At 32.1% G+C, this 14,030-nt stretch overlaps 3 protein-coding genes across 3 annotated transcripts; 1 reads left to right on the top strand and 2 right to left on the bottom strand.

The window, feature by feature from the left end:
• Nucleotides 1-938: 938 nt before the first annotated feature.
• LOC125052700 (TATA-box-binding protein) lies at nucleotides 939-3,389 on the bottom strand. Its single transcript, XM_047653685.1, has 6 exons — nucleotides 3,037-3,389; nucleotides 2,586-2,851; nucleotides 1,870-2,016; nucleotides 1,640-1,736; nucleotides 1,332-1,530; nucleotides 939-1,053 (listed from the first exon to the last, which is right to left on the bottom strand). The coding sequence occupies exons 1-6, from the start codon at nucleotides 3,061-3,063 to the stop codon at nucleotides 977-979; spliced, it is 813 nt and encodes a 270-aa protein (XP_047509641.1). The 5' UTR covers nucleotides 3,064-3,389; the 3' UTR covers nucleotides 939-976.
• A 923-nt stretch (nucleotides 3,390-4,312) lies between these two features.
• LOC125052229 (T-complex protein 1 subunit delta) lies at nucleotides 4,313-11,073 on the top strand. Its single transcript, XM_047652915.1, has 12 exons — nucleotides 4,313-4,577; nucleotides 5,006-5,058; nucleotides 5,748-5,837; nucleotides 6,516-6,683; nucleotides 6,800-6,941; nucleotides 7,188-7,396; nucleotides 7,837-7,976; nucleotides 8,235-8,439; nucleotides 8,787-8,931; nucleotides 9,525-9,662; nucleotides 9,975-10,174; nucleotides 10,862-11,073. Exons 1-12 carry the CDS (start codon nucleotides 4,469-4,471, stop codon nucleotides 10,877-10,879), a joined length of 1,617 nt encoding a protein of 538 aa, XP_047508871.1. The 5' UTR covers nucleotides 4,313-4,468; the 3' UTR covers nucleotides 10,880-11,073.
• A 692-nt stretch (nucleotides 11,074-11,765) lies between these two features.
• LOC125052232 (mediator of RNA polymerase II transcription subunit 8) lies at nucleotides 11,766-14,030 on the bottom strand. Its single transcript, XM_047652919.1, has 4 exons — nucleotides 13,591-14,030; nucleotides 13,119-13,364; nucleotides 12,947-13,043; nucleotides 11,766-12,095 (listed from the first exon to the last, which is right to left on the bottom strand). Exons 1-4 carry the CDS (start codon nucleotides 13,753-13,755, stop codon nucleotides 11,854-11,856), a joined length of 750 nt encoding a protein of 249 aa, XP_047508875.1. The 5' UTR covers nucleotides 13,756-14,030; the 3' UTR covers nucleotides 11,766-11,853.

Raw genomic sequence — 14,030 nt, forward strand, 5'->3', positions numbered from 1 at the left:
TCGTTTTTTATTTTTTATTTCGATTATCTCGTTTTGATAGATTTTAGGTGAAATTTGATAAATGCTGAGTGTATGCCTTTTCAGTAGCATATTGCAGTATTTTTGTTGTCTTTTTAATTGTATGTAGTCTTGTGCTGCTGAAAAAATTTATTTCACTTTTAAATTATAGTGTTCCATTCAAACTTGAGTTTTTGTAAAATTAATTGGTTTTATCATCCTTTCGATGTTTTACAAAAAAACATCAATGCATCGCGTATATCAATACATCTTCGAAGAATCGGATTCAATGTATCGCATTGTAAACATCGTTGTATATCGAATATCCCTAATACTAATAGTTCGAGGTCCGGGTTATAAAAGACCACACATAATGTCGGGAGGTAGCAGATAAAAAATCGACTATGATTGATTTTCAATTATAGAAATAATCGATTATTTTAAATATAAAAATCGCGTAAAAAAATCGATTATTTTTTCACATCCCTAATTATACCTATAACTAGCGACCTTCATGGATCATTCTATATATAAAAAAAACTATAATAAAATACGACAGACGCAGCGGTAGGCTTGTTATAAATATAAAAGACAAACATTCTGTCATTGAATTTTTTGTCGGTACAGTGGAATGTGGAATCTATAAAACTCGAATGTCAAGAGAAATGTGAAAAAATCGTGTTAATGAGTTTTCGACTTAACAAAAACCTCGAGATACATACAGAGGCGCAATTTCTAGGTGTATTTTTCGATTTGAATAACTATTCAACCTAAGTTTTGTAGTATATATTTTATAGATATTCAATTTAAATAGGTACCTACCTATTAATAAAGTAAACTGTACACTTTAAAAATCCGTTATCTTTTGATTTAAACAATTTGAGCTTAAAAAGTTTTATGAATGTATTCATTCATTGGACGTGAAAAAAAAAAACAATATACATTTTAAAACATGTCAATCGTAGTATTTTATATTTAATTAATTTTTCCTATAACTTCTAAGGATAGGATAAATAATATCTAATGATTCATTGATCTCAGACCGACACTTGCCACCTGAAACAATAAACGCTTTTAAATCTACTTATGTTTGTGTTCATAATTTGTTTCGGACCAGGGTTGTTTTCTTGGTTGGTCTTTGTTTGTAACCACAAAATTGCTATTGAACATATAATACATTGGTTTTAATGAAGAATTGAATTGTGGTTAAAGAAAGAGTGGGTTTTGCAATAGCGTAATAAGTAAAACATTCATTTACAAGGATTATTTTATGGTAAAAATGAAAATCTTTAATTTATACTACTGTGGACAAAACTATATTTTTTAAGACTTACCTGTTATAACCATTTTTCCATTAACAAATATTAACAGAACGACCCTTGGCCGCACCATTCTATATACCAGGCCAGGAAAAAGTTCTGGTTCATAAGATGCAAACTGGCCATGTGCTTGTTGGAGTGCTTCTAATCTAATGGGAAATCTTAAATCTGCAGTTGCAATAAAATTTTGAACTTTGTAGTTTAAAAACTTTACCTAAAATAAATATATATATACACCTTTATTTTATTATATATATATAATAAAAATGTTTTATTAAATGACACAAACAGAAGAAGCAACAGAAGAAATCTAATGTACACACCGGAAATCCTAACTTCTGCACAATTCTAGCAAATTTTCTTGTTGAAATGTAAGCATCATGTTCGTTTTTTGCTCCTGTGCACACAATTTTTCCAGATCTGTCAAATAAAGTACAGTAAATTTTTTGGGATCAGCGAATTTTAGTCTAAAATACTAGGAAACAGGTTCCATTTTAAATTACTTAAAACTGCTGACAGACTGGCTGTAGAGATAAATAAATTTATATCATACCTGAAAACCAAAGCTGTTGCCCGGGGCTCTAAAATTTTCATAACCACTCCATGAAATCTTGCTGGATTGTATTCAGAATACCTAGTGCGACGATAAATTTCTAACAAGTTAAGTTCACATCCTAAACTAACAGTTGCTACACAATTTCTGAAATAAAACATTGTCACCAAATCATTAGTTTGAAGATTAATAACACAGTCACAGCACACAATTATAACAACTCTCAGCTACACTATCAAATACATACACACCTATTCGCACACTCACACATTCACGCATAATTAATGTTTTATGAGACTTAGTTGTAACACTAAAATTACTATTAAAAACAAACTGTTTTAAACATGTATCATGTACCACGTAATAATTGTTATCTAGTTACCCGCAACACAGGGACTCTCTATGGGGATTAGCGATAGATCACTTTTGTCACAAATAAAGTTTTTTATTTGTTAAGATTATTATTACTTTAAAAAAAAAATTACATTGTTTTAAAAGGTGTCAAGTGCCAGAAGAATCTATCCATGAACCTTAATATGCAAATATATAGTGCACTGAGTTATAACTGTTTCAAATCTTTATATATATGAAAATTATTTTTTATAAATATAACAATGTTATTGTAATGAGTATTAAAATAATGTAACACTATTGAAATTATCAATTTGAAAAAAACTGTAATTCTATTTTACATAGCTCTACCAGACATAACTTACTGCAATTTAATACTGCTTTTAACTTGACTGGCAGCACTAGCCATTGGGGTAATTGGTACCATTGAGGAATGTGGATTGAGAATTTGTGGGGTAAACGACCGATTTGTAGGAGTCAGAGATACTTCACCCACAATTCTTGTTTGTGATGAAACTTGGGTTTCCGTAGGGTTATTTTGACTTGGTGTTGACATTGTAATAGATTTTACTCTTTTTGTTGCATCCAATTCATCATCCCTACATTTTCCTGATATTTCATCACACATGTCCTTAAACAATATTATAAACATCTTTAAAATGAATGTTAATATTGAAAGAAATCAGAATAAAAGTATAATATAATAAAGGATGAGGTAAAAAGTAGTAAGTAAACTAAGTCACTCACACCTTTCTCACAAGTAAAATTAACTGGAGGTTAGAGGTATTATTATCAACATGTTAGAATTATACTTACATTACAGGTGAGTTCTGTAGATTCCATTATTATGGTTTGAAAATTTGCTTTTATCAATCTCAGAAACGTAAAAGGACTTTCGTAAAGAGTATGACCATTTAGTTGTAGGTTTGTCTTTCTATAAATACAAAACTACTAATGTGATATGTCCTACAGCCTACTCCAAGTTTTACAATTATATAAAATACATCAGAACACTATTAATATTTCAAGTTTGTTATTAATTTCTGGATAGTGGATAGTTTTTTTTAAATTAATTATTAGATGAGCATGGATGCAAGTCTTTTGGATTAATAGAGTAGAAATTTGACTAATGACTTAAGTAATAAACTAAAATCAATAGGTATATACACTATTGTTAAGACATCTTGACTAAGCCCCCAGGGGGTCTAGCCTTATTACTACCGAAAAGTTTTCTACATACACTACCGTTGTTTGTACGTTGAGTTGACAATCTTTTGACAGTTTACAATCTCGCGAGATAGATTACTATCTAACGGTGTTTACAATTTTACGGTGACATATATATGTATATACATCGATAGCGTAGCTCCGAGCCCCGTCATATTTTCTCTGGATTAAATATATGTCTAATGTCACTTTTATAAACCTAATAATAGTCAAAACTTCACAATATAATTTTTAATTTGCTATAGCAAGCTGAAAAATTTAACATAAAAATTTGAGCTAGGTCGGGAGAATTTTCGATTATCGTGGAATTTATGGAAAGGTACAATATGGCATAATATATTAATTTAATTGGTTTGGTAAATAATAAGGTTTCTTGAATGTGAAACCTGTTTAAATGTATTGTTTAGCAGGAAAAGCCATTGAAGTGGTTCACATTATCCAATATCCTCTTACCTGTAGCAATATTCTGGTGAAATAAACGAATATTGTATATCTAATTCATATATAAATGACTTGTACCTTACTAATAGTTAGGAATTGGTTTATATTAAACATACAGGTTGGAAAATAAAAAAGGTTTCTGTCATAGTTATTATTTGGCCCCCTTGTAGCGATTGCATTGTATAAATTGTTTATTTCTTCGAAGTTAGAACTGCCAAATTTCTTAACTTTTATCAAATCTGATGCTATTGCCATTATTTCATATTTTTTATACTAAGGCAATAGAAGGTAATTTTACGATTTGCATACACGAATAAACTATTTCTTTCTAAAGGGTAAATTGAGTCATTACAAGTTGCGACATCGGACTCACGTGAGAAGCTACAACTGACAGATGTCAAATATAACTATTAAATTGGCCTTAGTCGGTAGTCCTAGTAATCTGTGGTTGCTGGCACTGAGTACTGAGTAGTAAAGAAATAAAAATAAGGTTTATTTCGATATTGAATTTCAATTATTTTTAATCCGATATTATCATTGTGATCTTACATTTGAATTGATAAATTTGTAAAAACATAAGATGGCACCAAAAGCTGGTGGTGACTCCGCTAATGTAAATAATCCATCGGTGTACAAGGATAAAAGCAAACCTAACGATATACGCCTTAGTAATATAAATGCCGCTAAAGGTAAATAAACCCTATTTTTTAAATAAATTTTGTGTATATTTATAAAATTACACATTTAATCGATTTGACCAATTATAAAATACTTTTACTCGTTTTTGAAGACAGTGTAGTAATATTTTAACCAAATTAAGATAGGTGATCAGCCAAGAACACCTGGTGTTTAATTTATTTCTTTTAAATTTAATACTGGCCTTTTCAGTGTTTTGAGTTTAATATTAATTAATCAAAGGCTAAATAAATTATATGAAAATAAATTGTTACTGAATAAAAAATTATTTGGATTATTACGCTATTAATAGGAAATTTATACTACTTCAAAATATAGGTAGCAATATTATGTAATGATTAAATGTTAACTACTGAATTCACAATTTCAATTATTAATATAATTTACAATGAAAATTACGATCATTGACATAATTTTACAGCTGTATCTGACGCCATAAGAACTAGCTTAGGACCCCGAGGAATGGATAAAATGGTATGTACTCCAAATAATTAGCCCTTATGTTATGCTTGTTGGAAAGCAAAAGTAAAATATGTTACATACATATCATAATAAAACTTTAAATTAAAAACAAAGCTTTGATTCTTGTATGTCAAAAACATATTGAATTTGTAGCATAGTATATTTACTGGGTTTGAAGCCAAGTAGCACTTTTATTACTCTGCTTCTGACAGAAAACATATTGCTATCACAAGTACATATATTTAGACTCTTAGCTTTGTTAAGAACACTTAGAAAAAATTAGAGGACAGAGTGGAAGAGCTTTTTATATACCATATCAAGCTATGTTTGTTTGGTCATGCTAATATAGGAACTACTCATTTTATTTGGAAATTATACTTTAAGTTTGCCTTAGTAACCTAAGGCTTAGTAAAGGCTTTATAATGCTAAACAAATTTGTTCTAAAATAATTCATTTATTGTTAAGATATAAGTTAATTTTTATCAATATAAATACTCTACTCATTCATAATAATCCTTGAACTTAATTGTTTTTGATATCATTTGATTTTACTAAATTACATCAAAAAGTATAACCCTTACATGCATAATATGCAATAAAAGTCTCAAATCAATGTGGTTTAAACAGTGGAGCTATACTATGTAATATTTGTGTAGTTTTTTTTGATGTCAGTTTAAATAAAATAACAAAAATTGTTTTAGATCCAAGCTGCCAATGGTGAAGTAACTATAACTAACGATGGGGCCACAATTCTAAAACAAATCAATGTAATCCACCCAGCTGCCAAAATGGTAAGTATTTAATGAATATGCTAAGGTTAGTAAGCATCCTTTTTGCCATGCCATGAACAAACTCACACCAAAACCCTTCTCATAGAGCCTGGTTATATATACCACTTACCCACCTCAAGTGCATACCACACTTACCACATTCTAATGTGGTCTAAGTGTGAGATTCAGAAAGCAGACTAAGCATTCCTGTATGTTAAAATCAAATATCTTTTTGACAGACAGAAGTCAGACTTAGTGGAAACTATTATTATCTAATGTTAAAATTCCACATTTTGACATCCAGTTATGTGCACTCTACAATCTTACACTAAGGGAACTAATGGCTACAGGTTGATGCTGTATATGTTTCAATTAGCCTCCCCTTCTAGCTCATACTAGATTTATAGATGGATGATGCATTTTTAATTGCCATATTATTCCATTAATTACTATATCACTTATAGAGCACTACACTAAGTTTTTGCTGGGAAATATACCCTGCTACCATGTTTACTTGATTCAGCCTGTAGCAAGCTTTTGCCCAAGTTATTTGTTTCTAGTTTAGGCAACATGAGAAAAAAAATTCAGAATACAAGCATCTTTTCAACTTTTTAAAATATTAGTAAAACATTATCATTTTATATTTATAAATATTACTTCATATTAAACTAAAAGCATACCTACTATTATACCTATCAGCTAGTGGAGTTATCTCGTGCACAAGATATTGAAGCAGGCGATGGTACCACGTCAGTGGTTGTTATTGCTGGGGCGCTCCTCGATGCTGCTGAAAAACTGTTGCAGAAAGGAATACATCCAACGGTTATATCAGATGGCTTTCAGAAGGCTTTACAAATGGCTCTACAGGTATTATTACGTTGCATTTTGTATAATAATTGTAGCAATAAAATTCTAAGAATCATACACATGCTATTACCTAACAAATAGGGAAATTGTAACAGTTTCTTAAATATCTCTTTCAGGTGGTTGAAAACATGTCTACACCAGTAGATTTGTCTAATGAAGATGCTCTTCTCAAAGCTGCTGCTACATCACTAAACTCAAAAGTTGTATCTCAGCACTCAACTATTCTAGCTCCTATTGCAGTACAAGCAATTTGTGCAGGTAAATTATTTTTAATTTCGAAACAGCTTTCTTATGTAGTAATATTTTTGTGATTAGTAAACAAATACTTTGAGAGAGCAGATTAAGTTGGTTTATAAAGTACTTTTTCAATACTTTACTCATATAGAAAAACTTGTAATTTTGAAACACCGTTTTTAAATTAATAAGAAAACTTATAGTATTAAATTTTATAGAAAATTTGTAAAATAAATGCATCTACATTTAAACATTATTTAAATTAACTAGTAATGGAGCCAATTCCCGGTGGAGTGGGTGCTCGAGTAGATTTACGTGACGTTAAGGTTATCGAACGCATCGGAGGGACCGTTGAAGATACTCAGCTGGTGCAAGGATTAGTTATCGCCCATCGGGCAGCTAATGTTAATGGACCTCATCGCATTGAAAAGGCTAAAGTTGGTCTCATACAGTTCTGCATCTCACCACCCAAAACAGATGTTAGTATTTTTATACCATTTTAAACCTATTGTATGAGCATGTTAGCCTGTATAAACAAATAATATGTGTTTTATAATGCATCAACTATAACAGATATTCAATAATCTTTAGATCCAGGCATATATGATATATTTAATTAATTTTTTTTGTCTTGACCATAAATTCATTTCTTTAAAGTCACCTTTTCACTTCTTTAATAGTTTCTGTTTCTTGTGTTGTTTTTGATTCTTATGGCAGTGGGTATCCAATACTTTTAACAGTTTTATCTTGTGTTCGTTTTTCTGTCATCGTCATCATTCATTTTTTTGCTATATCTATTATCTAATAATATTATATAGGAAGAAGCCCTGGGTATGTGTTAAATGATAGGTGTCTGAACTTCACATCACAACTGATGTAATTAAAATTTAAAGTATGAATGGTAATATCAAAATTACAGATGGATCACAATGTGATTGTGTCAGATTATGCTGCCATGGACCGTGTACTAAAAGAAGAGCGTCAGTACATATTGAACATTGTTAAGCAAATCAAAAAAGCTGGCTGCAATGTTCTGCTGGTACAGAAATCAATCTTGAGGTAATGCCATTTAACATTTTTTGTTCACTCCAAAACTCAGCACAAATTGTTGTACCCATTTAGTGTTGTTTATCAAATTATATTTTAAACTTTTACCTGTAAAATAACAACCTATATTTAAAATTGATTCATCTTTTAAATTTCAATAGGCTCACTATTTCTTGGAGTATCAATATATGATTTTTAATTTCTAACCAATTGAAATGAAGAAATGAATTAATATTGAAGGCTAGTTTTGAAATTACAAAATAATTACAGAGATGCCCTGAGTGATTTGGCCATTCATTTCTTGGATAAAATAAAGACAATGGTCATCAAAGACATTGAACGCGAAGACATTGAGTTTGTTTGCAAAACCCTAGGATGTAGGCCAATTGCATCCCTGGACCATTTCACTCCTGAAAATCTTGTCAATGTAGATTTAGTGGAAGAAGTTAATGAGTCTGGTGGGAAATACATTAAGGTTTGATACTTTTTCTCTAAGACTTATTTATAATGAACATTATTATTTTACATCTATTATGTATAGTATTGTCTTTATTGACATAACCTTTCCACATTTAAAGAACTTTTTAACCGGATTAAAGTTATGTATTATTAAAAATTTACAACTATTTAACATAATTTTAAATTTATCCAACGTTTCGCGTGCTTTACAGCGTGCGTGGTCACGGTAAAGCTTACATACATACGCTTTGACCAACCGAAAGTACTTGCGAAAGAAAAAAGATTCTTCCCAAGATTGGTTCTCAAGAATCTCTTCCCAAGAACTGTTTTGTCATTTTAATGTAATGTACAGTTAAATAATAGATGACGGGGTGCAGCCAAGGCGGTCGTACGGTGTGCGTGGTAACTCGCGGGTCAAGCAGCGCTGTAGTGGCTGAGGCGGCGCGCTCCCTTCACGACGCCTTATGCGTGGTACGCTGCGTCGCACGACGGCCTGCCTTACTACCCGGTAAGTGGTTTTCACAGTAATTGGCTTCACTGCTAATGCTACTAGCAAATTAGTCTTCTAGCCCGCCTTTTCTTTTCAAAGAGCCATAATGTGTGGAAAAGTAAGATTCTACACGATACTTCATATTATCCGCGCTGGTTAGATTCGAGCGGGAGGGCCGTATTGTACTATTGTATTGTTCATCAAATTTAGTATTGTGTACCATGGTTACCATTATTTATGTATGAAAATGTCATCGTAACCCCCATGATAACAAATACGATATGTACTCTCATCCACGTTTTATAGGACGATCTTCTCGCGCTTCCCTAATTTCATCTTAGGTACTGTCACTGATCTCAGGCTGGCACGACTATTTGCTACTACATACAATATGTTGGCGATAGACGGGGTCACGCCAGTGTTTGTCTATGGCCCCTAAATACCTATCAAAACATTGTTCATTTTATCAAAGTAGTTGTTTTGTGTTTTTATGGTATGAATTCTACCAGAAGAGCAATGTGTCTTCAATCGTATTATCGGGAGATGAGCATTCCGTTTAAAAAGCCGAAAATGTAAATTCTTATAAAACGTTAATAATATTTGTTAAAAAGGTGGAGGGGCTCCGGAAGCTGCAGCCGCCGCGGCGCTGTCCCATGCCGCTCTTGTCGCGCCTGGTGCCGACCACTACTGCCTGAGGGCCTACGCTGACGCCCTGGAAGTCATTCCTTCGACTCTAGCTGAAAATGCTGGTAAGATAATAGAGCAAACACAAACGTATATTATGAGTTTTGCCAAACGATACAGAAGTTACTATATACTTAACTTCTGGGATCTAACTACATTTAGGTCCTTTGCTACTCTTTTGTTACTACAAAAAAAATATCAAATTAGCCCTTGCCACATCAAAATCGAGGGCTGACTATACTGTGGGTTACAAGTTTAATTGAATATGTGCAATAATGCAAGATTTTGAGAAATGGGGATTGATAGTGTTTTTGATTCAAGATTTAATCCATAGTTAGGTCAACTATGGAGTAATAATAATTTCAAGACATTTTCAGGCTTAAATCCAATCGAGACAGTGACGGAATTACGTGCGGCACACGCCAGTGGTTCGGCTGGAGGCGCCGGCGTTAACGTACGTCGTGGCCGAGTTACGGACATGAGACATGAACACGTGTTGCAGCCGCTGCACGTCACTGCTTCTGCGCTCGCACTAGCCACCGAGACTGTGCGCTCTATACTCAAGATAGACGATATTGTAAGTATAAATTCCATATGCGCTAAAAAGGCGCACCAAACCATTGCCGTGACTGCACGCGCGCAGCTCGAAAACGGCTCGCGAGCCGCACATTCGCGGCATATTCGCCAGATGTGGACGTATCCTAAGACTTAGCTGCATAATTTAATCTTTTAAGTATGTAGTAATTTGCATTTGCTACAAGTTAATTTTAAGGATTATTTTTCCGACCCAAATATCGGCCAATAGAATTGCACCATTCGACGTCACGTGGTACAACCTACATGGTATTATACTGATAATTTTTTGTGAAAATTTTCTCTGGTCGTTGCTTCAAGAAAAGTATTAAGTAGTTGTTTTATTCATTATGAAATTCTTATTTGTTAACTGTACATTTCGTCTCATGGTGCAATTCTATTGGCCGACATTTGGGTCGGAAAAATAATCCCCCGAATACCACACGAGCTTCAAAATTATCGGGCATTTCCCTCAAGGTTCCCTGCAAACAAATATAGTCGTCATGACGACTATATTAATTGTTTGCAACGAACCTATCGGGAAATACCCGATAATTTTGAAGCTCTTGTGGTATTATAAGTGATAAAATGTTGACTATCTAGACACTAAAACAATCAAATATTTATATATTTACTATGAATGAAAACCAAACTTTAACTTTACTATTGTTATGGTATCTTTTTGTTACAGGTCAACACAATAAACTGAGAAGAGGATTATTATTTTATTCTTTATAGTATTAACATATTAATTTATGACACAAAAACATGTTAATTTAATTTAGTAATGATGAAGACCATCTACTGTTTGCTTTGTACGATGAACACTCGAAATATAAAGAAACCAATATTTACAAGTGTATGCTTTATTTGGCTTAATTCGAATAAATAACAATATTAAAATATCTGGTTTTATTGGCAAAAAAATTAATTTTACAAATTAAAATTTACTGCTTTACTTTTGAGAAATACTAAGGATTCTGACAAAAGAAAAAAATCATATACAAATATCTCTTGTATTTTTATATAATTAACTTCAACATTACTTTTTCTGGTGCAACTATAGTTGGATACTGTCCATATTGGTTTCAGGACTTGTTTATAAATAAAATAAAAATGTGTTCATTCATTTTAAGTAGATATGCATTAATTACAATGTGCAATATTTGGGAACCCTTGTAAGTAAAAAATACTTGTGCCAGCTCTTCCATAACAAAGTAATTATACCTTGTCCAGCCATAAGTTATATTACAAATGAAAAAGTTTTTTTTTAAATAAAATAATGAAAAAAAAATTATTAAAATTTATACGTACATTATTTTAACCTCTCAGCAGAAATTAAAAAAATATTCTATTAGAAATGGCCACTTTTGGCTTTTATACAGGCCATTTCTGTTTGGCCATGAATCTATGGATTTATGCACTGTTTCCTAGGGAAATTACACCACTGCTTGCTCCTAAGATTTTTTAAGAGACTCAAATGTTGCCATGTCATTTAGAACAGGCCATGTCTTGTCTTTTTGTTTAAAAGGGTTTTATGTTGTGGAGCTCTGGTTTACTGGTTCTGTCTCTTTTCATTTTTTCACCAAAACAACTGACCTTTTTACACATTTATTAAACTGTTTAGCAAAGTTCATATTTGGTACTTTATACATTTAGAACAAATATACAAAGGGTTCCAGTTTAACGTTGATATGGGTGTATTTGATTAGCTGCTTTAATATTTGTCTTAATAGCTGATGGTGCTTTGGGCATAATAGGAGCTGCAGGTCCCATTTGTGGTGTAGGTCCTCGTGATGGTCCCATTCCTGGGGCAACCACTCCTGGTGGGACACAAGCTGGCATGCCAGGTCGGAGACCTTTGCCAGTACCCACAGCAGTCACTAAAGCATGTGTATCAGCAATGCTATGTGTAGGCTGCATACCTTTTATAAAAAAAATAATAGATTCAATTAGAAAATACAGAACATAAATACAGTCAAAACCGGTTATAACGACATTGAAGGGACCGTATAGTTGCCGACGTTATATCCGATAGTCGTTATAAGCAATGTCATATACACAAGTACAGTACATATGTACATTGTACATAGTTATATTATCATTGTTATCGATCTAGAATAGGTAGGTATGGGTTATAATATGGTATGTTAATATTATAATATGTAAACGAGTCAAAAAAGAAACAAAAATATTTATTACGAAATAATTAGGTACAAAAGTAATCAGTCATTTTGGTCTGTTTTTTTTTAGACCAGTCTCAATATTTTTTGCATTTTACGTTTCATACTCCTCAAGGTATGAGTATCACCAGTATCAAACTGTTCGTTAAAGGCAACAAATTTTTTTAAGAGCCTCGGAAATCGTTGTTGGCTGAAACTGTTCGTTGGGAGAAAGTGCGTAGGTAATAATATTATGCCTAAATATTCATTCAATGCTTATAAATAAGATTTAAAATCGTTTGTATTGTTTTGTTTTGCTGAGATAAGAAGCGGTTGGTCTTTATAGCCGATGAATATTCGATAAAATTTCGTCGTTGTAAGCGATATGTCGCTGTATCCGATGTTGTTATAAGCGGTTTGTTTACTGAATAGTTTAATAGGGATTCGGACGGGACCATACAATCTGGTCGTAATAGCCGATAGGTCGTTGTAAACGATGTCGTTATAAACGGTTTTGACTGTACATACATTTTTATGTTAATTAAAGAAGATTAAATAAATCCTCCTTTCTGAATGAATTCTAAGATTATTAAAAGGGAATCGTGAAAACAAACCTGCAGATCTCATTGATTCTCCTTCCCAATCTTCACGTCCTTTTGATATAATTTCCCAAACATGACTAATAACTTTAGTGAATTGTGCTACTTGTTTCTGAAAAAAAAAATACAAGTTTACCATGTATTTCTTATGTTAGAAGTATATTAGAAAACATGTTAAATAAAGTACTTGAGCTGTATCATAGTTTAATGTACTGGCTTTATGAATAAGTTGCTGTAGTCTTTGTTCAGCCTGCGGTTCTGGCTTTGTACGCAAGAGATCCGGTACTAAATCATGAGTACAGGCAGGAACTCTTCCTTCAGTCAACCGAGATAATTCTTCATCCCTTTCACAGCCCAATTGAAGAGGTAACACTACAACTGATCGCAGTGAAGGTGCTAATTCAGCTTGCAATATTTTACTTAGGCCAGTTAACTGCAATTATAACAATATATGAAGTGTTTATTTGAATAAGGCGTAGTTAATTAATAATAGTAGAGTAAATTTTTGAAGAAATGACATTATAAATAAAAACTATCACTAGTTGAAGGTGATTACAGAAAACAACTAATAATTAACTCCTTTTCCTCTACATATTAAATACTAGACTTTTATCATTATTTGCTTAAAAAGATGGTCAAAGAATTGAGTGTGTACTTACATGCCCAGATAAAATTGCATAGTTGTCAAGAAATGAAGGCCAATGAATGGTTTCATACTCAGTTTCTAATTTTGAAATCAAAGCTTGAATTGCTGATTTTAAATCGTTTACTCTATTTAAAATAGCATGTAATGTAGCTTCCAACTGCTTCTCTTCTCTTTGCATTGTGATTGAAAAATTGAGTTACAGCACTTTTAAATTAAATATATAAAACGTAAATGTATTTATTTTCAAACAAAATTGGTTCATTTAAGAATTATAAAATAAATTTTGTTTAATTGCTGTTAAGAGATATTATCACTTAATACAATACACATTATAATTTATAACAGTACATATTTAATCATTTATCATCATAATCACACTTCACAGTTGAATTAGAAATTAGAAAAAGAGACTATTGAGTTAATGAGTTTGAGTGTGAGCCTGTGACGCCTAGC

The sequence above is a fragment of the Pieris napi genome, chromosome 9 (genome assembly GCF_905475465.1).
Source record: "Pieris napi chromosome 9, ilPieNapi1.2, whole genome shotgun sequence".
In the NCBI taxonomy this organism is placed as follows: domain Eukaryota; kingdom Metazoa; phylum Arthropoda; class Insecta; order Lepidoptera; family Pieridae; genus Pieris; species Pieris napi.